Source organism: Pungitius pungitius, chromosome 7 (genome assembly GCF_949316345.1).
Source record: "Pungitius pungitius chromosome 7, fPunPun2.1, whole genome shotgun sequence".
NCBI lineage: Eukaryota > Metazoa > Chordata > Actinopteri > Perciformes > Gasterosteidae > Pungitius > Pungitius pungitius.
The window spans coordinates 12543490-12567290 of record NC_084906.1 but is presented as its reverse complement, the minus strand read 5'-3'; the positions used below and the strand labels follow the sequence as shown (position 1 = coordinate 12567290).

At 40.9% G+C, this 23801-nt stretch overlaps 1 protein-coding gene across 1 annotated transcript in view; it reads right to left on the bottom strand.

Annotated features, from left to right (window-relative positions):
• The window catches only part of kdm4b (lysine (K)-specific demethylase 4B), a 36286-nt gene extending 12699 nt beyond the window's left edge, over positions 1-23587 (bottom strand). Inside the window, exons 1-10 of the mRNA XM_037469319.2 lie at positions 23438-23587; positions 20867-21283; positions 20275-20450; positions 19078-19192; positions 18521-18714; positions 13592-13641; positions 9478-9581; positions 6734-6871; positions 1208-1404; positions 593-840 (exon numbers count right to left, since the gene is read on the bottom strand). Coding sequence (XP_037325216.2) covers positions 593-840; positions 1208-1404; positions 6734-6871; positions 9478-9581; positions 13592-13641; positions 18521-18714; positions 19078-19192; positions 20275-20450; positions 20867-21256 — 1612 coding nt within the window. The 5' untranslated portion in view covers positions 21257-21283; positions 23438-23587. The remainder of the gene's footprint in view (positions 1-592; positions 841-1207; positions 1405-6733; positions 6872-9477; positions 9582-13591; positions 13642-18520; positions 18715-19077; positions 19193-20274; positions 20451-20866; positions 21284-23437) is intronic.
• Positions 23588-23801: the final 214 nt, after the last annotated feature.

The following is a 23801-nucleotide window of genomic DNA, read 5'->3' as shown; positions in this document are numbered from 1 at the left end:
CTACTTAGGGTGAGATGAATAGAAATGAAATACTGCAATGGATTATTTATGGCACTCAAGAGCCTCCATTTAAACCCTGGGGAGGCCCCAAATGAGACTGAAATTAATGTGGTTACATTGCAGCTTACAGCTGAATTTTATTCTTTGTTAAAAACAGCTTATCGACAAGGTTAGAATGACACGATGAGGCCATATTTAAATGAAAATGTAATACACTTTTTAAACCATATATGGGTGTTCTACTTTAACCTCAAGTTCTACACCAAGTTCACAGGCTATGCCAGCCCGGCTTTATGCTTGGGTTAAATTTCATCATGTTCTTTCAGTCACACGCACACAAAAACGTGGACACAGTTCCTGGGAATAGTTGTAAGGAGGCAAAAAAGGCAATCGACAGCATGAAGGACTGACTTCATTAATGGGACGGGGACTAAGCTGAGACAGGATAATTGTTTGTTATCCATATTTCACTGTGCAGCTGCAGAACGTTTAAGAGGCCATGCCCTCGTTAATCTAGTGGAATAAAAACCAATCTTCCATTTTCGAGTGTGCACACAAACAAACAATCTCAGAATGCTTTTATTGTCCTCACCCTGTGCAGCTGGAGCTTCTGCGACTCTGGCAGCAGCCTTGGCAGCCTCCTGCTCCTCTCGCTCCATGGCCTCCAGAGTCATTATGGCCTCCTTGGCTAGACGCTCTTCTCGCTCTTGCCTCCGTTGGGCCTCACGCTGCTCCACCTGACGTTGGTACTCGGCGGCATTTAACTCAATGCCTTCCTGCGCAAGCACCTTCACCTCCTCTAGCTTTAGTCGACGAACTTGCTTCATCTTCTGCAGGGCCCTGAGGTGAGGCACAATTATTCAATTAATTGACATACAAATACATATGAATAAGCAACATGTGGATCAAAACCTTTTAAAGGCAAACTGAACGAACAATGATTAACTAGCGTCCAATGCTCCCCGTGTATTTGCCATTTTGTTTTAATAGCGGTTGTTCCAAACAACAGATTGTCGGCCTTTATTTTCTGATTGAACAACCGCCCCAGAGCCGACTAAAGTCAATGAGACAACACAATGATGGCAACCGAGTGTTGGCAGCGCGGAAGCAAGTTACATATCAATTTGCATACATTAGCCACATTTCAACGATAACAAGCTGCTAAAAAAAATTGCTGACGTTTCACCTATGTAGTTTGACCTCTCACCTTCTCAGGACATTTGCTCTGTGGTTCACACGATGCTCCCGCCAGCGCTCTAGTTCGGGGCAGCTGAGCCCAGTGGCCTTAAGGTGGTCCAACACAGTGCTGTCTTTGCCCTGCTTCCACAGCTCGTAGCGATCCGGCTGCAGGCAGCGCACAAACACGTCCATGGAAATCTTCACCATGTCTTTGCGACAGGTACACTACAGAAAAACAAGCAGAGAATTAAGAGATGGCCATATGTGAAAATTAGAGAATAGCTACAAGCAAACAAGCATACTCCTCTACAAGGAATACTTTTTTTTGTCTACAGATGGAGGATCTGCATATGACAATGTTACCGACATGAAGAATCTCGAACGAAAGAATTGAAGTGGGTGGTAAAAGTCATGCAGGAATTCCATCTGACAGAGGTTGACCTTGTACTGAATTTTTTACATAAATAATTTGTTGTATTTTATAATTAATACATCATTGGATCTATTTTTATGAGAAGTGTGCTATGCACTCTGCCAAGAACAAGTCTTGATACTCCACACTGAAGAGGCTTTATTCTTTGTAATAAACAATATTATGAATGGACAACAATTCTGCACTTGAAACCTAAGGTATGCAAATCACCTTCATTATGATACACCTGACTTAACTTCTATCCCAATTACTGTGTAACTCAGAATGGAGTGAGCTACAACAGTATGCATATAGTCAGGGAATACGATTGGCAGAATAATTGACTAATGAGTGATTTTTTTTAATTATATAAGAATTTTGTGCATGAACAAGTAGAAAAACCTAGCACAACAGCTGCAAGACACTGACCTGCACCTAGTTTGTTAATCTGCATTTGCTGAAAATTAAAGCAAAAAAAGCTGATGGGGGGGGGGGTGACTACTTTTGAAATGGGCTGCTCTCAGTCTCTGTAAGGACACAAGTGTTCAGTTGAGGGGCCAATAATTGGTCTCCCATTGGAATGTAAAAGTGCAGCACGCTACAATATGCAAGTGAGTTAAAGGGTGGGTTATAAGACTCTGGTCTATATGGTACTAAGGTAAATGTTTCCTTATGCAGACAGGTAAATGAGAGCCACCTGTGTGAGGTAGTTCCTATTATGACATGTCAGGATGTCACCACAAACCTTAATGATAGCAGTATGACTAATGAATCATTCTCCTGACTAGAGAAAGGAGGAGCTTCAAAACCCAAGTCCTGAATATAATGCCTGGTAAAGCAGAGAAGAGTTTGGGAATGAGAGAAACAAAAAGGTAAAACATGAACAAACAAAGATTGGGTTGGACAGAGACAAAATATTTACTTGTATTTCTTGCTTGCTGCTAAATTTTTTAGGAGCTATAGCGAGAGCCCTATGTTCAATTACTGGAAACCCTGCAACTCCCCCTCCCCTGCAGAGCAATATCCGGCCTAAATCTCATCTCGGCACCACTTGACAGACGGAAACATAAAATAGTGTGTCGAGAGGAATGTGCTGCAGCAGAAAGTGTGGAGGGGGGGGGGGGGGGGGGGCAGCTGATTGCTACCATCATGAAACCTTCAGTGAAAACATCAGCATGCCGGGAAACTACAAATGCAAAAGAAGACCAAATAAGTAATGCTCCTAAACTAATTGTAGTTGGCAAAATGTGCCATTATGATTTGTTAAAGGATATAAAGGCTCATTTATTTTTCATGAAACTATTAAGAGGTTATGGAGATTGTTGCCACCCTCAAGGGCCCAGACGGGTTATACTTTATTATCATATAAAATCGTAATTAGAAGCGGGAAACAGATTTGGAGATGCACAAGTTCTGGGAAAACAAAAACCCGCCCTGAGGCAGCAAGTCAATGAGCCCTGAAGTATACTTTGGCTCCTAATGAGGCTAAATTGTTGGAGTTACAGAAGACTTACATACTGTGGACTCAATGAATTAGTGGACATGTTTGATGTGCCAAATTCTAAAAATAAAACAGGGTTTTATTCTAACCTGTCAGACAGTGACAGGAAAAACTGAATTATTCAAACGTTATGCTTCCTTTGATCACACAGTGACTGATGACAGAAATAACCAGAAAGATGATCCTAAAATACAAGAAATATTTAAATAATAACCCCGGAGGCCTGTGCTCGTGCTGTTAAAACCTCATGTGAAAAAAAAAAAAACATTCAGAGATTTGGTTTCTTGTTTCTGTTCAAGAAACAATATGACAATAATAATTAAATAATGCTGATCTACAACTCATTGTCCCTCCTTCCACTCCTTTTTGTCCTGTTACTCATCCCCTAAAATATACTCCCATTCAACAACAGCGGCTTAACACGCTGAACTTAAAAGGGGATATTTAAACATACTGCAAACTATATATTTTAATTAGTATGTTTTCCATGGCTTTCACGGCTGCAAATGTTTGCATAACAGCATAACTAGAACTGCATAGCTGCATGTTTTCTCTTTTAAATGTCAGCAAAATGTCTACAGTAGTGAAATCGCATACAATAATCTTGCTGTGTGTCTCTAATTCATTACATTACGACGTGGCTGCCTTCTGATGGCAGTGAGCGGCGGCGAGGTTGCTTTAAAAACGAGGCGAGGTTGCTTTAAAAACTAAAGTCGCCTTCACTTTTTCATTAACTTTTTGATGGTCATTACCAAATATGGTCTTATGCTACAGCAGATTATGCTTTATCATATTTTTGCAGTAAGCCGAACACACATTAAAAAAAAAGCTTTTTGTTGATTGTATATGTGCAACCTATGACAGTGATAACAGAGTCTAATAACACATTTCTACGTCTAGTCACAACATGTCTGGTTTGTCCAAACAAGGAAGGTCTGGTAACATTTTTTTTTATTATTTAAAGCCGAGTACTCCGTAATTCACTTTTAGGATGAAAAAGTGTTGTGATTTGGTCGGGGAGCTGAGAGGATGATTTCTGCTCCTCTTGCAGACAGAAAAATCACAGTGGAAGCCTGAGGGAACGGCAGCAAAGTGTGACAAAGTGTGACAAAGCACCAAACAAACTGAGAGAGGCTTCTATTTAGAATGCTACGGCCCAGAACACAGAAATTGACAACATTCAACAACATAATGGTGCTGCAGACATAACTATTTTCAGAAATAATCTGAGGTCCTTTTTCCATCATCAGTGGGCTCAACCCTGAGCTTTTTTTCTATCAAACTTCACAAAAATAATGCATGTACACTTAAGTATGTTAACTCAGTATGGCTACTAGTAAGGGGCTTTAAGTTTTCCTATTTATTCAACAAAAAAACAGTTAACCGTTTTGAAATTGTAAGCACATCAGGTGAACAGATCAAAATGGGTACGTTTTTGTACAAATGAAACAAAGGACTGATGTTCCTGGCATCTATTGTGAATGTGATTTCTGTGCGTAGCTATAGATTATTATACCGTTTTGTTATAAGCTCATCCCTATAAATAGCCACTGTAGTCAATGGGTTATTTGAGGTTATTATACTTATTTTCCTTCTTTTTTTCCTTTTTTTTCCACCCCAAGTAAAAAAGGCTTATACCAAATCTGATGCATATTCAAGAATGTTGTAAGAGCGTTAATTAGGACAGCAAAGTCAGAAATGTTAGAAGTAGAAGCACACACAGCTTGCACGGGGTGCAAAGACCGCAAGTGTGTGTTCACTTGGTAAGACAGACAGATGGGTCAGCAGTTGGGGAGCCTGTGTTGAGGGAGACCGACATGAAGCATGCCCAAGCTCGCTCGTTCTCTCTCTCTCTCTCGCTCGCTCTATTGTGTGCTGGCACCCCACAAAAAGTGACAAATTAAATCGCGAGCCCCATCGTTCACCGTCCTGTTTGGCGCTGACAGAATAGGGCTCGTTGGGGGGGGGGGGGGGGGCGGAGGAGGGAGGGGAGGAAGCCACGTTTACAGACGACAGTTTGAGCTTAAGACAGAAGGGGGGGATTGGGGAAGCTACGGGGACCGAGAGAGAACGAGAGACTTCTTTGTTGACAACCAAGTGTTCGGCAGAGGCCAGTTAAATAAAACAAAAGATTAACTACCATATTTCTAGGACTCTACGTACGAGTGCACTGCTGAAAACCAACCTGCTTTTGTTGTTCAGCTGTTAGACAAATTGATGCTAAAAAAAACAAAGAACTAAAAGCTTGCACAATCTAAAAAGTGTGTATTGTGCTGTGTGTTTTATTCAACACAATATCAAGATTGATCTGGGGTCACTGCTCTAATTTCACTCTTGACAACTGAAACCATGGCCAGAAAAGCCACTTTAAGGTGCTGAGCTTGCAGGTGAAATGTGGCTGCACACTAAATAGCACATGCAGTCACAGTGATACAAACAAACAAAGCATTTTGTCAAGTGTTTTTTTCTAATGGTTTTAGCCCACATATTATGACATGAAATAAGACAAAAGGCAGAAGGCTTCAAAATCGTATCTCATCATTTTGGACAGCCAAACTCAATGAAATGGCATTGAGCCTTTCTTACTCAATTATTCATGAGTGAAGGAGTCAAGGTTTTGCTTGAGGACAAGCAGAACCACTGCAGTTGGGACTGAACACCTTTAAGCAGCACTGGTTACAGGACAACCTCTGTACCATCTATGGCACTACACCGCCCTGAGAGAACAACACAGTCAGTGGGCGCGACGAAAGAGAAAACTAGTGGACATGCAGAAAGAGCATTGGCCAAGCTGTTCGCCTTCATATTCCTCGGAGTGTGTGCGCCTCGCGCTGGCGATTTGTCGACTTGAATAAGCAGTGCAGAGTGGACCACTCTTATTTCATTACACTGAGACAAGTGTAGTGGGGATGCTCCCTTGAGCACTGGGCTGGATGGAAGTAAGAAGATTGCTGGAGCCTGAACTAGTGGTTCTTAAATGATAAGGGGCCACATGGGCAAAGTGGGGAGGCAAAAATGAGAAAGAGGAAGAAGAGGCGGACATGTAGTTCTGCAAACTGGCAACTCATGAATTTGACGTGTGGCCGAGCAGAGAGAAAGGAAACGGCACACATGTGTGAGCATTCAAACATCTGTAACGCACAAAATGTATAGAGTGAGACAAGGGGAAAGGTTCTTCCAGACGACATTGGATATGGGCTCTCGTCTATAACCAACCCATGCCCTGTCAATTTCATGCTCAGCAGCCCACAAGCAAGCAGGCAGCTTGCGTCAATGCAGGATTGCGGGGGTGCGGCTCGTGTCGGTAACAGATGGTGTGAAGCAGAGAGGCACACTGCTTTTATATTTTGATATGATCTATTGCTTCTTTTCTTCAGAGCAGCGAACAGCCAAAGCAGGAAGGCTGTAAAGTTGCTGCTGAATCATAGATTGGATCAAACCTTTTCAAGTGTAATGTCTACATTTGCCCGCAGGGTTTTTTGTGCGATGACAAGGGGGCTCACAACATCTGAGATGCATCGTCAATTGCCCGGCTTTCACAATTTGAATATATAACGATTACTTTCTTTTAGAGTTACACAGACTTCCCCTCATTGATGCACGGATGAAAGAAAAATGCAAATGTGTCCATCTCAGCTTACCTGGGTAGCCATTTTGCCGTAGTCGACCCAGCGCAGGGTGGCAAAGTTAGTGGACTCTGCGCAGTTGAAGCCATGGTTGAAGCCAGCATGGTAGCCATAGGGAAAGGTCACCATAAACTCCCCTTCATTTTGAGTAATCTGTTCGTAAAGCATGGGGGGAAAAAATGATTAGTTTTAGATGATTAGGAACGCGAAAAAAAAAACAGAAAAAACACGTCCTCAAGTTTTTATAAATAAAGAGTAGATTTGTTCTAAAAACTTGTTTTACAGAAACGTTCACAATCCTTTTCACACCTTCAATAACTGTCTTGACTAAAACTCTGCCATTAGAAAAAGGCAGCACGCCAAGTCCAACATTGTTCCGCCACAGTTTAATAACAAACCGGAAAATATTTTTACACTTCTCATGAATGGACTGGCTGGCCGGTCCTGTCACACTGCAGTGGTGCGCAGTCACGGGCCGGTTCTTCAGTTGATAAAGTGTCTCGCGACTCTGGCCATGACAGCTAACAATCCTCCCCCGGACGGCTGCTTCCCGAGGCCCCGAACTCGGTGTGACCCTGCGGGGAGCGTCAGAGCGTCCTGTTCCCGACAGGAGCGCTAATCTGCAGCGAAGGGTTGGCAACCTCGCCGACACGTCGAGAAGATTCACAAAGCACGCCGAATGAGACCGTGAGGCTGTTTTGCCATGTCATCACCATTTACATTTATACTAAAGTGTTTATGAATAAACTATTAGAAATACACATTTAAAGCCCCAAAAGTCAAATTATACTCACAATCAAGGCCTATTTTAAATTAATTTGGTCAGTCTTTTTATTGAATTATAAATTATTGATTTATATAGCTGTAATGCAGCTTGTAAAGATACAGCTTACTGTAACCAATTGATCCTCTTAATTATTATTATAATTATAAGCCACTGCACTACTTAATACATAGATTTCATTTGACATATTTTAAAATAAAATTCTGAATCTTCTAGCTTGGAACCAACATTGTCCTGTAAATGTTAAAAGTGCCATATTTCCCTCTGAGGTGTTATGGAGTAGATATTTAACAGTTACATAGTCTGTAAATATCCATGGATTTGATTCATTTTACTACAGAATCCTAAATGTACAGAATCAGTTCAATGGTTTTGCCATTTTCCTTTTTTTTCTTTTTTTTCCAGCAGGCTCAGCAAGATATTTCTCCTGGGGAGCCCATAGCCGTTTCCAGGCCAATGGAGCCCCTTTTGCTTCAATCTCATTCGACAAGTGTTCCTTTTGATTAGCGTGTGTGCTACTATCAACTGTGACTCCAAATAAGATGTCCATTTAAGAATGATCAGATATTATTCTGAAACATATTCTGGTCTTAGTCATGAGTTCAACAACTGCAGCAACTTTTCGCTAAGCTTTTCTGACTTCACAGCAAAAGTGATTCAGTCCAACGTTACTGCTGCTCCAAGCGTTGAGTCTTCCCATGAGCTCAGAGTTATTCTGAGATTTTGGAATAATAAGAAGACAGGTTAAGTACATTCTTTTCTCTTTTTTTCACTCAATTTTTCAATGTGTTGCCCCAAAACTTCAGCCCTATATGTCTGGTTGTGGATCGCAACTTTTTTTCTTAAGTCTGGATCCAGGCATTCGCACATCAACCCAGAGAAGGTGACAGGCATGCAGGGAGAAACGGGGCTATAGACTGAGAGAAAACTTCTTCAACTAAAGGCAGTAGTTCAGATATCAAACATCCCTTTTTACTATTGCAAGAAGGGAAGGAGACGGTTTTATTTTTACGCATGAATCGAGAGATACCGTAGGTGTGTAACGAGTAGCATGTTCGCTGTGATAATGACGTCCTGAGGGGGGAGGGAGACGATAAATGTGATGGCGGAGACCATCTGCGACGGCGGAGAACTTTGTACTCCGGCTCTGTGCCAGTTTTTTGTCTTATTCAAGCTTCTATTATTTTTCGCTCTGTGAAAATTCCTATTACGTAATGAATAGAACAAAAACAGAAGGAAAGAAAATCAATCGCCTATGATAAACACAGCCGGAGATCATTTCTCCTTCTGTATCAATAGTGCAGCCTGGAACATTTGGGATGTTTGCGTCAAAGCCGAGCCATTAACCTCCGGTGAGTGGCCATTCGTCATTCGAAATAAGCCAACTCCTTCTTATGCAAGACCCACACATGTAATCAGCCAGCAGGGAATGCATAACTTATCTTTCTCTTTAAAACAGGATATAGTTAAAGTGTCTTTATCATTTTAATATTAGGGGCTTCACCACATCTCGACACAACTGAGGATGCGTGTGTGTGTGTGTAGATTTAACTATGAAGGTATTTGCCTTTGTAGCAGAGTTGGTAGGGTTCAGGCCATATATCCCCAACATCCTTGATACATGCCATAGCCCCTTTGGCCAAATAGATTCGTACATTTATGTATCGTTGAAGCAATAGGAAATATGCTGTCGTGTATGCACTGTTACATATAGCATATAAATATTTATGAAGGAACACCTGCATTAAATAATATATAGCCATATATCCCTGTAACCAGGGAACAAAGGTAGGAAAATGGCTTCACTTTTAAGCATGCATTGCGACTCCCATTCAAATCTGGCTGGATTAGAGATGTGGAAGCTTTCAACAGTGACTGAGAGATTGCCCCCTTTCACCGAAATGAACACTTTTATCATAGAGCTCTAAGAAAAATGTCCTTTTAATTCATGCAACATGGAGCAGCCGGCACTCACCCTGTCAAAGGGAATGCCATATTTCTTCAGAATGGAAGGAGATATCAGCGTCATCTTGTGGCGGAGGAAGGCGTCACAGCCTTGGGAGCTGCCAGGGAAGAAGCCTGCGGGGGGGGGCGACAGCAAAGACGGGTTATTTAACACATTTCACTGAAAATCTAGATAGAACCACGGATAACTACATAAATACCAGGAGGCTCTACAAAAGACAAATGTAACGTAGCAATGTGTGCGCGTTATATCCTTCTTTCCATCAGAACCCTATACAAATTGACGTTCAATGAGAGAAATAATTCAAGAAATGAAAAGTCGCATGTGAATGGCGGTGTGCTACAGCATTGACTGCTCTGGTGGTTCCGTCAGCAATGAGTCAAACTCAACAGTGTTTTCAGTCTGCAGTTACACGGACTCTGTCGCCCGATTTAACGATGCCCATCCCTGGGGGAGGTTTTGCAGCAAATGCAAACATGATCACGTCCTGGTCAACTCTCATCAATGATTTTCTCATCTCTAATGTTTCCTTTATTAGTTTAAATCCCAACACGAACTTCCCCCTCGATTTAATTTATTGCCCAAAGCATCGTATGTGTGACTCCAGGTAGGATTTCAAGCGATCTTTGCTGCATTAAATTAGACAAAGACTATCACACGAAACTTGGACTGAGTGCTGTAAATTCCAAAGATCTTTGCACCATCCGGCAGGACCATAAAAAAAAAAAAAACATTTGCTTGAAGATTTACTTTGCAATGGCAGCCAATTGTGTGCACAGATATTGCGGCATTAATCTTAAGAAGCGGCAGCACTAACAAGATTGGAAGGAAGAGGCTACCAATTGTATTTAATGTCTTGTCTTCATTTGAAAACCTCACTAAAGGCTTTGAATGTTAAAACAATGACTTTTGTTAGGAGAAACACACCACAACCGAGCACTCTGTCGGAGTGAGGGGTTAATAGCAGCCGTTGCTCGGAGAACACGACGATGAAGAAGAGACGTCATATTTAAAACTTCACTTCAACGTGTATACTAATAACAAATGTAAGTTTAGGTGACTCAAATTTTTGCCACCGTCTAATGTTTTTGTCAACGAGTAGAATAATATAGTCCTCTTAAAATGAAATAAACACGGATGTATTAATCTTTGGAATTTTTTGTTATTAATGACAAGCAAGCATGAAATATTCTCAGACATCCTTATAAGTTTGTTTTAAGCTCCATCGTACAGTGTATGTACATCACGTATGTCGAGATTCACCTGCTCATTCCAACTTTTGCTGATTTTAGTTTCCCTCTAAAGAACTTGGTTTACAGCTAAATGCAATCGTTCTGTTTGCCAGGGGATTAGTAGATGATTGCACCTATCAATGTAAACATATCATTGAATTGTCATTAGAGTCAGCATCGACGCAATATTGGTGCATCTCAATGTTTTAGGGAGTGAGGTGGTTTACACAAATGTTTACATCGCCATTTTTGAGGTGAGTGCTGAATCCTTCTTAGTGGGCTTTGCTTATATTGTAATAGTAGTTGAGTTACGCCTGATGGTGCCTTCCACAGAAAGTAAGGATCTCAGTAGCTTCCACAAAGTGAGGAATGAAAGGTATTAATTAGGTATTGGTCGAGCCTAGACATTGCTAATAGACTAAAGGTGTTGGATTGGTGACGCTTTATTAAAAACACTGCTTTACGATTATAATATACCCCTTTGACATATTGGGTTTTCAAAGTCACAACTGTCTAATAAAAGGCTCACTTTTGCTGTTGGAGACAGAGAATCGGCTCCAGCATAATCAAAAGAAAAAAAATTCTCCATCGCTCACTCTTAACTGTCTGTACACGCCAGTGCCTCAAAGGGGGTCCATCCCAGCCTCCACCCAGTTAAAGTTTAATGTGACTGACAGTATAATCTGCACCCATTTCATCCTTCATTTTCCATGCATTGTTTCAGCCTCTGTTCCAGCCTACAAAGCAAGAGAGGGAGAGAAAGAGGGCTTCTATTCTCTCATTGCCTGCCTGCTTGTTGGAGCTGATAAAAAGGTGAATAATGTGCAGAGAGCGCACGGGTATTAATCCCCATTAAAATGCAGCTGGCTCTCTGAGCTCTCCACGGGGTAATATTAACTTAAAGGCTTCATTCTGTCCTTTTGAGTTTGAAAATTAACTTCCAGCCTCCAACTTTGCCCCTCCTCCTCCTCCCCCCACTCATCCTCCAGACACCGCCAACCAAAAAAGGTCTGATGCCATAACTGAAATAATGGAGGGATGAGCGATAAGGCCGACGGCTGTGGCTGTGTCAAATGTTATGGGAGGAGTTTTCACGTAACAAGACTATTTTCCCGGGCCCATTATGAATTCCTTCTGCACTCAAAACTGCCCTATTAGGGCTTCGTAAACAGTTGGCTACCTTTGTCGACGGTGGCTTTGATAGGACAGTGGGTGCTTGTTAAATAACAGGCATTGCCTTACTCCCACTGCCAGCTGCTTGGATGAGAGGAGAGGGAAGGTCTGCAATCTGACTGTGGCTGAGCTCAATGCCTCACAAGAGTTTTGTGAGAAGAAATGTCTACAGTGTGCATTTCAAGGTTGGGGTTTGATATCTACAACTTCAGTTTGGAATTTGCTACCAATTCGGAATTCTTTTGAATCGCTCATCAAATCCATTCAGGTGCCGTTTACAAATCTCATTAAAAACAGAACAGAAAACAGGAGGTAAACAAAACGTTTAACAAATGTAATCTTAAATACATTTTGGTACTTCAGCCACCAAGAAACTGCTAGCTGCACTGACAAAAGAAATTAATATTCCACTAATAATATGAAACGGTTAGTCCAATCAGCCAGAGAATGTGATAAACTGCAGGAGAAGCAGCTAACAACCAATGCGGGACTGGAAGTTGTAATCTGCTTCAAAAAGGGTTAAAGTTATTTAATATTTATGGAAATTGAACAAAACAAAGGTGATTCTTTAGCAGAAAATCCTTTGTGTCAAAAAAATAACTGTCCCACGAGCAGAAATTTGAATAGGAAAGGTGGAAGTAACACTAACTTAGCTGCACTTCTATTAAGATGGGTCAGGAAGTCAACGTGAACTGTAGAAATGACACCACCACAGCGCCCATGATTAGGGTTATTAATGTCTGCTGTGAAATTGGTCCTATTATCTAAGGCAGTAGTTATTTTCAACACTGATTTTGCAGTGTTTTCACCAGGTGTTTCACTTAAGTGCATTAGAGGGCTCGAGGGAGAGAAAATGGGTCTCTCACCAGGATTTCGCTTCCTTAACACGGATTGTGTCTGCATGCCTTTGTTTGACACAAGTATAAAAATGCAAATGTAAATAATGAATTTAATAATACCTGAATAGTTTGTTTCCATATGGAGAGACTGATTGTCTTTCAAAGATCAATGTTGTGTATTACATATTACCAAGTTCAGGCCATGTCAGTAAAAAAAAAAAAGTAACAAGGACTATGATTTGGTGATCATTGATTGGTTCTCAGCTCTTCACAAAGACAACAACAAGGACAGACTGTGCATCTTTGGACGTAGTTTGGACGAGGACATCGAATTCCTCACTCTGAGCAGCTCGCAACACTCAAGTTAATCCTCATTGATCAAAACAGGGGACAGAATGGAGAACAATAAGTGGTGGGAATGAAACAGGAGAGACGCAAGGAGAAATCTTATGTTAAAAAGAGAGGGGATGGTGGTTGAAGTAACACCTGTGACACAGAGATACAGTGTCAGACAATTAACACAGTAGAAAAATTGTGCGTCATGAAATATATATTATAAAAGTAGTAGAAAATAACAGATAGGCAAATCCCGCAAAAAATATGGTTTTTTTGCGGGATTTACGGGATATTTTAACTGTTAAAAATAAAAACTAGTAGTGCACATAGATTCCCAGGAGACATACCCTGAATGAGATATTGAGATATTGCGTATGAAGGACAATTGTATGTGATGACAACGTGTCAATGTGCGGCCAGCCCCATGCACCCCACGGTTCAGTGTTGAGGACCTCTCTGACAGAAGTTCAGCTGAGAAATCATTTAAACTCTTCATTAGATGAGTGAAATACATTTTAATTAAAAGCCTCATTGGGGCCTCACCTTTTGCCAGCCTCTCCAGCCTCTTGCCATGTTCTGGTGGGACAGAATACCTGCAGACAGATGGGAGAGAAGGGTGATCAGTAAAGTGGAACATCACCATACTGTAAACCATTCTGACATTTGTAACAAAACAAGCTGAAGTGCACCCTTTCCTCTAAACTGAACCAATAGTGTTCCCCAAAAAACGCAAACTAAATATTTTCCTAGAACGTACGCAAATTCGCTGAAATTGGATTCGTTTAGAATAAATAAATTTTTACATCTTTGAACTATGAACTCTTTGGCTGCTTTGCACAATCAAAATTAAACTAAAAAGGCAAAGGGCAAAAATCACCCCAGCGATCAAATTTGCACAAAAAGTGGGAGAAGGGAAATTTGCTTTGTTAGATCATAACATGCGTTGATAATTAAACGACTATCAATCACATTACTGCCCTTGAAAGCGACCCGGTCTGGACTTTAAAAAAAAAAAAACATATAAATTGAAGGGAAAAAGACAAAGATAAAAAGGGGTTAAAAATAAATAAAATGAAATGGCCGGTAAAGGGCAGAACGGGGGGAAATTACAGTTTTACATACTTCATAATAAACAATAGCTAATAATAGCAGATGCTGGTTTTAAAGTTTCTAGCATCAACTCTGGTCTTTGTTCATTAATACTTGGTTTAAAAGTTGCTGTGTTATTAATACATACGATAGGGACTGTGAAGAATGTACCATGAAATCACATTTAGAAAGGAAGTTTATTAGTAAACCGAGCGGGAGGGAGCCTGCAAAGCTAAAAGCTGATCAGTTCATTTGTGAAGTTATTACAATGCTCTTTATTATTTCAATTATCTCCTCTCTGGGTTGCTTAAACCTCCAAATATATAGGGGGTTAAAAAAGAAATGTACATTTCTTCCTCCTAGTCAGGAGCTTCAAAACCACAAGGCTGTTTGAAACAAAGGGATAAATAAAAAGAAAATAAAAGCGATCGAGCAAAGATGCACAGATGAGAAACACAAGACACAGAGGGAAAAGCACCATAAAAGTAAGACAAAATCCAATTCAGTCAGAGGGGGCAATTTATGGTCCCACAGTGCCATCTGTAGACGAAAGCTTTTAGAGCTTCACAGAGGTGCAGCCTCCTCCAAAATGTATTATTCCTGCATGGATTTGCCCAAGCATCGGACATCACAGGCTACGGACTATTGTCCTTCATTCATTAATTTTGAACAACAAAATTTGATTTGAATAGCGAATATAATAGTATTATTATTATTAATAATAATACTATTATATTTAGAATAATAATGATGGTCTTAAAACTAATACTAAGTCCCAATATTGGGACTTAGTATTAGTTTTAAGACCATCATTATTATTCTTTAAATACAATTTCCACATGCACATCTTGCGCTTAGGGTTATTAATGATGAGTTCTAAGGCCAGAGTTGTACTTTGTCCTCTGACTACAAGACAAGTAATAAAATCTGTATCCAACTAGCTTGTTACCCAGCATTATGAGCAAATACACCAGTCCCACTTTGCCTTCACGTCGACTAGTGTTTATTCATTTTTTGATACAGTACCTGTACCATAGAAACTCAAGAATATCAACCCACGATGCCCAACAAAACTGTCCACAATAGTTATTCTTATCAGTTACATTTAAGAAATGTCCAAATCATTTCACTGGGTGTTGTGAGCACCTGTGGACAATTTTAAATGGTAGGACTTTGAGCACACTCAATTCCCACAGCATTCATCATTGTGATGTTAGACCTAACGTCGTCAGGTGGAACGCCACCATACCCAGAGGGTGAAACACTGGCTTCTGTCACGTGCCGTGTTTGAGCTCAGCTAGGCTAAACTTATACCTCCGGATCTCGGGGTGAAATTAGTATTTATCTTCACGTCTCAGTAAGAAAGTAAATAAGTACATTTCCTAAGCTTTTAGCACATTACTTAAAAAAAAAAAAAAAAAAAACGGTCTTTGGGAGTTTGCTGGGGAAAATCACATTACAGAGTTTGCTGTGTACATTCGCTCCTATTTCTTCACTCAGATGATCCCTTCCCATCCCGAATTCAAACTAAACACATCAGTCGATCAGTGCGTGTCCTCCTGTTTCCTCCCTCCTAAGACCACGGTTGGCATGGCAGCAACACGCCTCCCCCTCCGGCAGCAAAAAGAGACGCAAAAATAAAAAACACGTCACATCTCCCCTGAAGGAGATGGCGTGTTATTTATGTATGGAGGGGTAGCAAGACAGCACGTGTTTTAAGCAAACTTCTAATTTAGTTGATAGTAAATTCGGGGTCATGCATGAAGAGGGACAGTATTTACGTTACTGTGATTTTTATGGTTTTGCTCGCAGTCAATCATCGCAAGTGTTCTTCAATTTAATGCGGCGTGTGACTTAGGAACAACAAAATATTACGAACATTCTACTATACAAGCACATCCAAAAAATGGCAAAACAGGAAGACCATAGGACTGTTCATACCTTACTTAAGGGAAGACACATGCACAGCTAGACACAAATACAAGAAGTAGCCAATTTAGGCTACTTCTTGTATTACAAATAACGATGCAGTCCGGATTGTGAATATGGTTTCAACAACACCTGAATGCATTTATTTTTTAGCATGAATCAACCGTTTACCTTCAATTGTTGCTGTATTTATATTCCCTTACATACGCGAGTTACGGAAACCCTTACCAATTACTAATAATCAACACTATGTCCATATGCAAAATTCTTAAACACTAAGTCACCGCCTACAAACATCCAAACTTTAGTTATAATCCAACTATTGCCATATGCAGATCTTCAGCTCTGTTTCAACAGAGGCTACAGATGAGGAGGATTGATGGATTCATAATAAACTCAGGAATCTGCAGCTGGGTTACACTTCAAAATATCCCTTTAAATCTTTCCTTACCTTTCTGCCTCACATGTTCTGAGGCTAATCTTTCATCTGACAGCAGATCTGCTGCTATGTGTTAGATTAGAAAGGTGATAGAGAGGGTTTCAGCAATGAAAACAAAGAGAAAGTGATCGAGCGATAAAGACGAGGAGAAAGTGACAGACTGCCAAGGATATTTTACACCCTTGCCCCCATGTACAGCAGCAGCAGTAGTGGCTATGGGCGGGTGGGGGCGGTCTGACTTTGATGGGAGCCGAGTTGCAGGAAGAATGGACTTAATTTCACAAGCAGCTGAACTATGAGAGGAAAAATGTCCGTCCGAGTGTGTGTTTTAAGGGGGCATGCTCTGTTTAACAGCATGAAATTGTCCCACCACACACAAGTGTAAAAGTGAAAATGATTTGATTTCAGAAAAATGAGGATGGGACGGCTTGTCAAGCACGGAGCGACAGAAGGAGAACAAAACCAAGTGAGAGAATTAAAAGAAAGCAAGGGCAAGAATGAATGATGTGCATCCATCCATCTAAAACTAAATTAGTCGTAACATGGATGATGGTAGTGTAAGCATAAAAATGGAAAGAGCAGAATGTGAATATGCATTTATATTTTGGCAAACTGCAAACTCAATATGGGCTTATTTAAGCAGTAAAGGACCATGGAAGCAATATGACATGACAAATAATAATAATAATAATCTTAAAACAGAGAAACAAATATGCAAAAGCAGATGATTGTGTTGGAGAGGTTGTACGAGGAGATCCGCCATAACCATCAGTTTTAATTGGCTTGGACCATCAATTGTAGTACAGTGTATAGGAACAGCGTGGATGTGTGTTGCTCATAAAAGCCTGAGTCCTCTCAGTGAGTGGTGAGAAAACGAGACGGATAGACTATTTTAATGATCCCATCACAGAGAGGGGAACGGGTGACACGCGCACAGTCGTGCTCAAACACACAGACCGAACACCACTCCAGGATTCAGACAGGAGAGGGAGGAAAATGGGGGAAACATACTGTGACAAAAAAGAAGACGGGTGAGAGCGAGCGAACACACACCAACGGAGGGTTGGCTGGCACTGCTTACCACCTGCAGCGCCAGAGATGGAAATTAAAAATAAAATCTGCAGGTACCACAGACCTTCAGAGGAGAGTGGGAGAAGGACATATATGCTTATGATGCACAGAATAGAAAGCAGAGTAGCTCATGCAAAACATGGTTTCCCTTTGTTCATTCTCTACTGCAGTTACAATGCAACCACGCGTTTCTATACATGCGAAAATCATGACATTCCTCTGATGTTCTGTACTATATCTTAAGGAATCAGAACAAATGTCTTTAATTTGATGGAAAGACATTGAGTAAATCAATGTTTTGTACGTTATCAGCTGGAAGTGCTAGAAGAGATGATGAATGAACGAATATCCTTAAGTGCCAAATTTGAAAACAAAAGCATGTCAAGACCCACTCATCTCAAACGTTCGTTATTTTCCAAAAAAGGAATCCGGAGAAGATTAAACAATCAAGGAGAAGCCTTAATATTATATGTATGTATAGCAAAACACAGCATGTTAGAAGTAGTACATGTAACTAATAATATGAAAATTTGTAATTGTAACAATTTGAGAGATTATTTTTGTGATATAGGTGGCCGTCGGATAACCCACCCCGGCCTTTGAGTGCATCTACATGTATTACATAATACTATTGATAACAGCAAGTGGAAATGAACCAATATATTGCTGTATCTATATTCTGACCCACCGCCATAGGACAAATACTCTATTATACATAGAAAATAACATTACAAATTACCATACAATATCAGGTAAGGTCCCTTGTGCTAGAAACCATTAGTAATTTAGATAATGACCAACAGGATAACACTGGTGGATTGGTTCATAATAACTAGTGATTGAATTCAATCAGTTATCACTGCAGAACTCCATTGCTAAAATTTAAAGAATATCCTCTTTTGTTGGTACATAATTGGTAATATCGTAATTAAAAAGTGACTGACCAGGACTTTGACTGTCCAAAGTGCAGGTAGTTGATGCTGTAGAGGTCCATGTCCTCGGTGTGCCAGGCAAATGTGGTCTTCCACATGCCAAAGTAGAGGTAGGGAGTGTTGACACCCTCAATGACGATGCCGCACTCCTGCTCCACCATATCCAGCAGTGTGTTGAGATGGCCAATGTTCCACTCTTGAATGTCCTGAATGGAGACAGACATTTTTATAAATGGAGTCAGAGTGGTCTACACACAGCCCTCAAAATGGTCATGGATCAATGACCACTTGAAGGTGCTGTAAAAATGTACCTGCTTCCTCTATGATCTTGTCCCCACTATATATAAATATAATATATATATATATATATAATTTTCTTTCCTTATGTTCCCAGGTCATCAAATAAGACAATACTATTCCAAATATTATCAATTAAAAAGGGTGCACTGTCACGGTCATTGAAAATCATTCAAATTTTGACATACTAAATTAATAACTAGATCAAATAACCTATAGGAAAAAAAAACGCATCAGCAACGGCTTGTTTTGAACAGACACACAAACCTCACCTCATCATAGATTGAGCCACTGACATCAGCACCATAAATGGGCGACACAAATGTCAGGTTCTTCCAGTACTTCCTCTCTAGGTCGTCAAAGTCTTTGTGCCGGGGTGTGCAGTACCTGAAAACCAGTCAGGTTGTGAGCAGTGGTAACAGGAGGTCCAGCAATAGGAGCTGTGAGTTTTAAAATCACCAATCACACACACACACATAGAGAGAGAGATGTTTAACTTTTGTATGTATCTAGCTTCCTTTAGACCAGTGTTTCTCAACTGGTGGGTCCCGACCCACTAGTGGGTCGCGGACCCGTTTGTAGTGGGTTGCGGGCCATTGCATTGGGTCGCAGCTCGTCATTAAGGGGTAAAGGTGGGTCCCGGAGCCAGAGAAGTTGAGAACCACTGCTTTAGACTAAGACCCTATGACCACTAGAGGGCAGAAAAGACCCTATAGCCAACCTATAGTAACAAGGCTTTACACAGTGCCTATAGGGCAGTGGTCCCTAACCACCAGGCAGCAGACTGGTATGTGGGCAATTTGGTACCGTGCCACACCACAGAGAGAATAGTACCCATTTTGTCATAAAATACTTATTTTTTATATTTGCTGCATTACATTTTTTGGTTGCAAATTTTAGATTTTCAGATTTAAATCTTATATTTTCAAGTTTCCAATCTATTGTTCAAAATCAGGTCCATTCAGATTTTTCACCGTGATGTGGCGTAGGGACAGGGCATCCACGGAGAGGGGCGTTTAAAGAGGAGTGCTTTAAATGAGTTTCTTTTTGAGCAGTGTAAATAGATCAGAAAAAAGTATCCTTGCGACAAAGACACTTTGTAAAGTTACATCTCAATCCAAAAACAAACATGTTGGTTGCAGTGTGTTGTGCCAATCATAAAGCCATCATTGTTATTAAAATGTAAGTTTTAAACCATTTGCTGGAACTTTTAGATGAGTAGTACAGGTCATTTCATCATCATTTTCACAGCCATATTATATGTTTTTTAGCCATTATGCTTGTATTTTCTTTATTAATGCGAGCACATACATTCATTATTTAATTAACAAAATATTGCTTCTAAGACCAAAGTGAAGCAGATGATTTTCATATACAAACAGAATCCCATTGAAAAACATGGCTGGAAAGATCTACAAATACGAGAGCATACATTATAAATGAGACTTCTGGATTGGGGACCAACTTACTTCTTGCTGTTGGCCAATTTTCGGTAATCGTTCACCGTCATAGACTTTTTCTGAATGTTGTACTGGGTGAATAGACCCGACTGCCCGGTTACCACCTGCATGATGGGAGCTGGAATGACCATGTCGTCGATGGTGTCGTAGGATCTCCGTGGCTTCCAGCCCTCCGGGGGAATCACCTGGGGTGGGAGACAGATTAATGGCATTTTGATTCCTCCAAATTGTCCTTCCTGATTGTACAACACTTTATTTGATCAGGACATTCAATTGAATCATTTAATTTCACTGCATTAACTATACTATATTTGACTGAACATTTATTTGCGTATAAATTGCCAGAAATGTGCTGATTAGCCAGATATATAAAAATGAATACCGAACGTTTAATAATTTGGTGTGAATTTTGTGCTTTAATACGATGTCATTTTTCAATATTGGTTGTTAGTTTAAGATACCAATATTTTAAATTGGCAATTGGGATTGACATTGCAAGATCAGTAGTTGCTGATGGAATCAAACTGTGTAATAGTGAGGCTATACTTATAGAGAGTGACAAATATGTGTGTGTAAATGAGTACACGTGCGCTGTCTTCACCTTAGCCAGGCCAGCACGGTGAGCTCCTTGAGTCTCCATGTAGACTATGTATTTTGCGAAGTCTTTGAACTCCTCTACGGTGGGCCGGAAGGTCATAATCTTGCAGCTGGCGTTCATAGCGCTGACTGGCAGCAGTGGGACATGGGCATGCTCATTGCCTGGAACAAGGACTGGGTCAGCGTCTGCATGAAATGCGGGGGTGAGATCTGGGGGACCATCAGGCTCTGGGGCCATCGCTGTGTCTTGGATTTCAGCTCCGGCCGGCACCTCGATGGGAATCTGGTCTTGGGCGGCACAAGCCCCGTGATTGGGAGCTGGGGCGGTGTCAGGGGGTGCGGCTGGGGCGGGATACGGAGCCGGCACCGTGTCCTTGGGCATGTCGGTAGCCATTGGGTCTTTTTAGGGATGCAGGTAAACCTAGAGGGAGAACATGGGCAATCAGGGCATGTTTTAACCTTTCCTGCATCTTTTAAAACAGCCTGGAGCACAGTGCATGGTTTCTTTCTCAAATTGAAACAATCCAACTTTCCCAACATGAAAGCCTGACGAGTTGGGCGGCGCAGCATTTTACCTCTAGTGATTTATACAGTGACGTTTTCCTATCAGAAATGATTGTGATACCGCCCCATTGTTATAAAATGGTCTAAATTCCCAAACATGATACAGGATCACTACGAGTACAGAATAATGAAAATGATGCAGATGTCCCTGTTGAGGGACTATTGAAGACAGAGACATGCTGATGTACTCTCTAGTTTACTGCTGCATGACTATAAAGTTTGCTTGACTGTTTTAATGGATTCATTTTATTATCAGTTGTTTCTTTTCAATTAGCTGATCATAAATTGAGTTTTTTAACTCACACAATCCAAACACTAAAAACGAAAAGAAAATCAGGACAGCTTTTATCAAACTCTGTCACACAGAACATTTGAAACCAGTCTGAATACTGATATTAGCAGCAACAAATGCCTGCTAAATGCGTATTTAAAAAAGGAATGTGAATGGAGAAGGTCTGTTGATCTTTTATCATCAGGTTGGGACTTTTGGTTCAACAAATAAAGCAAGGTGACACATTGGCCTCCAGGAACTCTTTGTGAGGAGTTTTCACTAGTTGACCTTTTGTAGACAGAATCATTTATTGTAATAACGAAAAAGGTTACTCGAAACTTACACGCATGTACTGGGACTATTTTTCTCTAGACTACTGAAACGCGATAGACAACGTTTGGTCACGAATAGTATTGGTGGTGAAAGGCAGCTATTTACTATTTACTCACTGGTAACCGTATTACACTGCGCGTCGAGCCCAACTACACCCCCGAACAGTTACATCAGTGGACAATAAAGTAAAGCCTCTCAGAGAAGTGAAAAAATAAATTCAGACCCAATACATAATGAAGACACATTTTTTTGAAAATACAATTGAATCATCACGTTCTGTTTGACATTCAGGTCAACTAAGTGTTCTTCTCCTTACTCTGGATAGAACACTTATTGCTATCTATAATGCAATTAGTGCCCCAACTGTCAATTTTTAACTAGATGTATAAGTAATTTAATGAACAAATATTGACGACTGTATCCCTAACTTTGCATGGCACGTTGCTTCTCTTTGAGGAAGGCAAGAAGAAAAGATTCACCGCTCTATTTGCATCAAGCACAAACACCTTGTAGAGCAGGAAACGTGCACTTAGAACGACGTCGATAGAGTTCAAGAAAACCGACATATTAACCTGATTTTAATGTATTAACGTTACGGACTTCACACTTCTATGAGTTTCCTCCTCAGGGACTGAGAAATGCACGTACCTTAACCATAAAACAAGAAATTACAACACGTTTTGTGTCACTCGCCTCACACACCTTTTTCGAAGTACCGATGTTGCGTTGAACGTTAGATTAGCCCTAGTTAGACCACGGCAGGCCACATGACCCCCCTCCCCGCCCCCAGCTGTCTTACCACAACATAGAACGGCCTCCGCGGTCCCTTTAACTGATATCTGGGCCCGAAACTTGTTTCAATATTGCAGCACACACACTGCCCTCCTTCCTGGGTGGCTAATGTTAACACACTGAGCCACAAATGTTCACACACAATGTTTGTTAAAACAATAATGAATTGATATCTCCGACACGGAGAGTAAAACCTCGAGGCTCGATTTAAAACTAAGTTGTTTTAAGGCTGCTGTTGCTGCTCAGGTCAACGATGGCTATGCACAACTGACATTAACGTTACCTGTTAGCATTTCATCGAAGACAGCAAACAAGAAAACGTACCCGACGCGCTTCAAAATGAGTAAAACATTGAACTCGCATTAGCATCCGATGCCGCCCTTTAACGGTGTACACATACGTAACGTTAATTAACAATTATCAAACATTCTTTCCCCGGGCCAGACGTTTGTGTGTTATTAGCTGACGCTGTGTAGCCACTAGCTAGGTAGCTACTCCCATGTCTGAATTTAGAAAAAAAACAAAACAACGCGACGACAGCAACCACACAACACATTTGCACGATAATACTGAGTTCACGAAGGCAGAAAATGAATCACGCTTAGGGAATCTTACCTCCTGCGACAACGTTGTGTCCCGTACTTGTTTTGATCAATCAATTTGGTTTCGTTTTGCAAATATTCCCAGGATGGATTTTCCTCTAGCACTAGCTAGCACAGGCTACTCGGAGTCACGCCCACCTTATACACCACGCCTCGAGATTGGTTAAATTCCCCGGATGGTGAATTTCTTCTTCATAAACCCAACTATGTGGTTGGTCTGTTTAGCTAATAGACGCCCGCATCGACCAATGAAAATAGACGCTCGCTTCTACTCCTCTGTGCTTGTAAGTGTGCTGCCGTGCACGTAACTGATCGCTAACAGCCGTGGCGAAACGCGACGTTCCACTGACCAGAAAACTTATGACATGGATTGCATA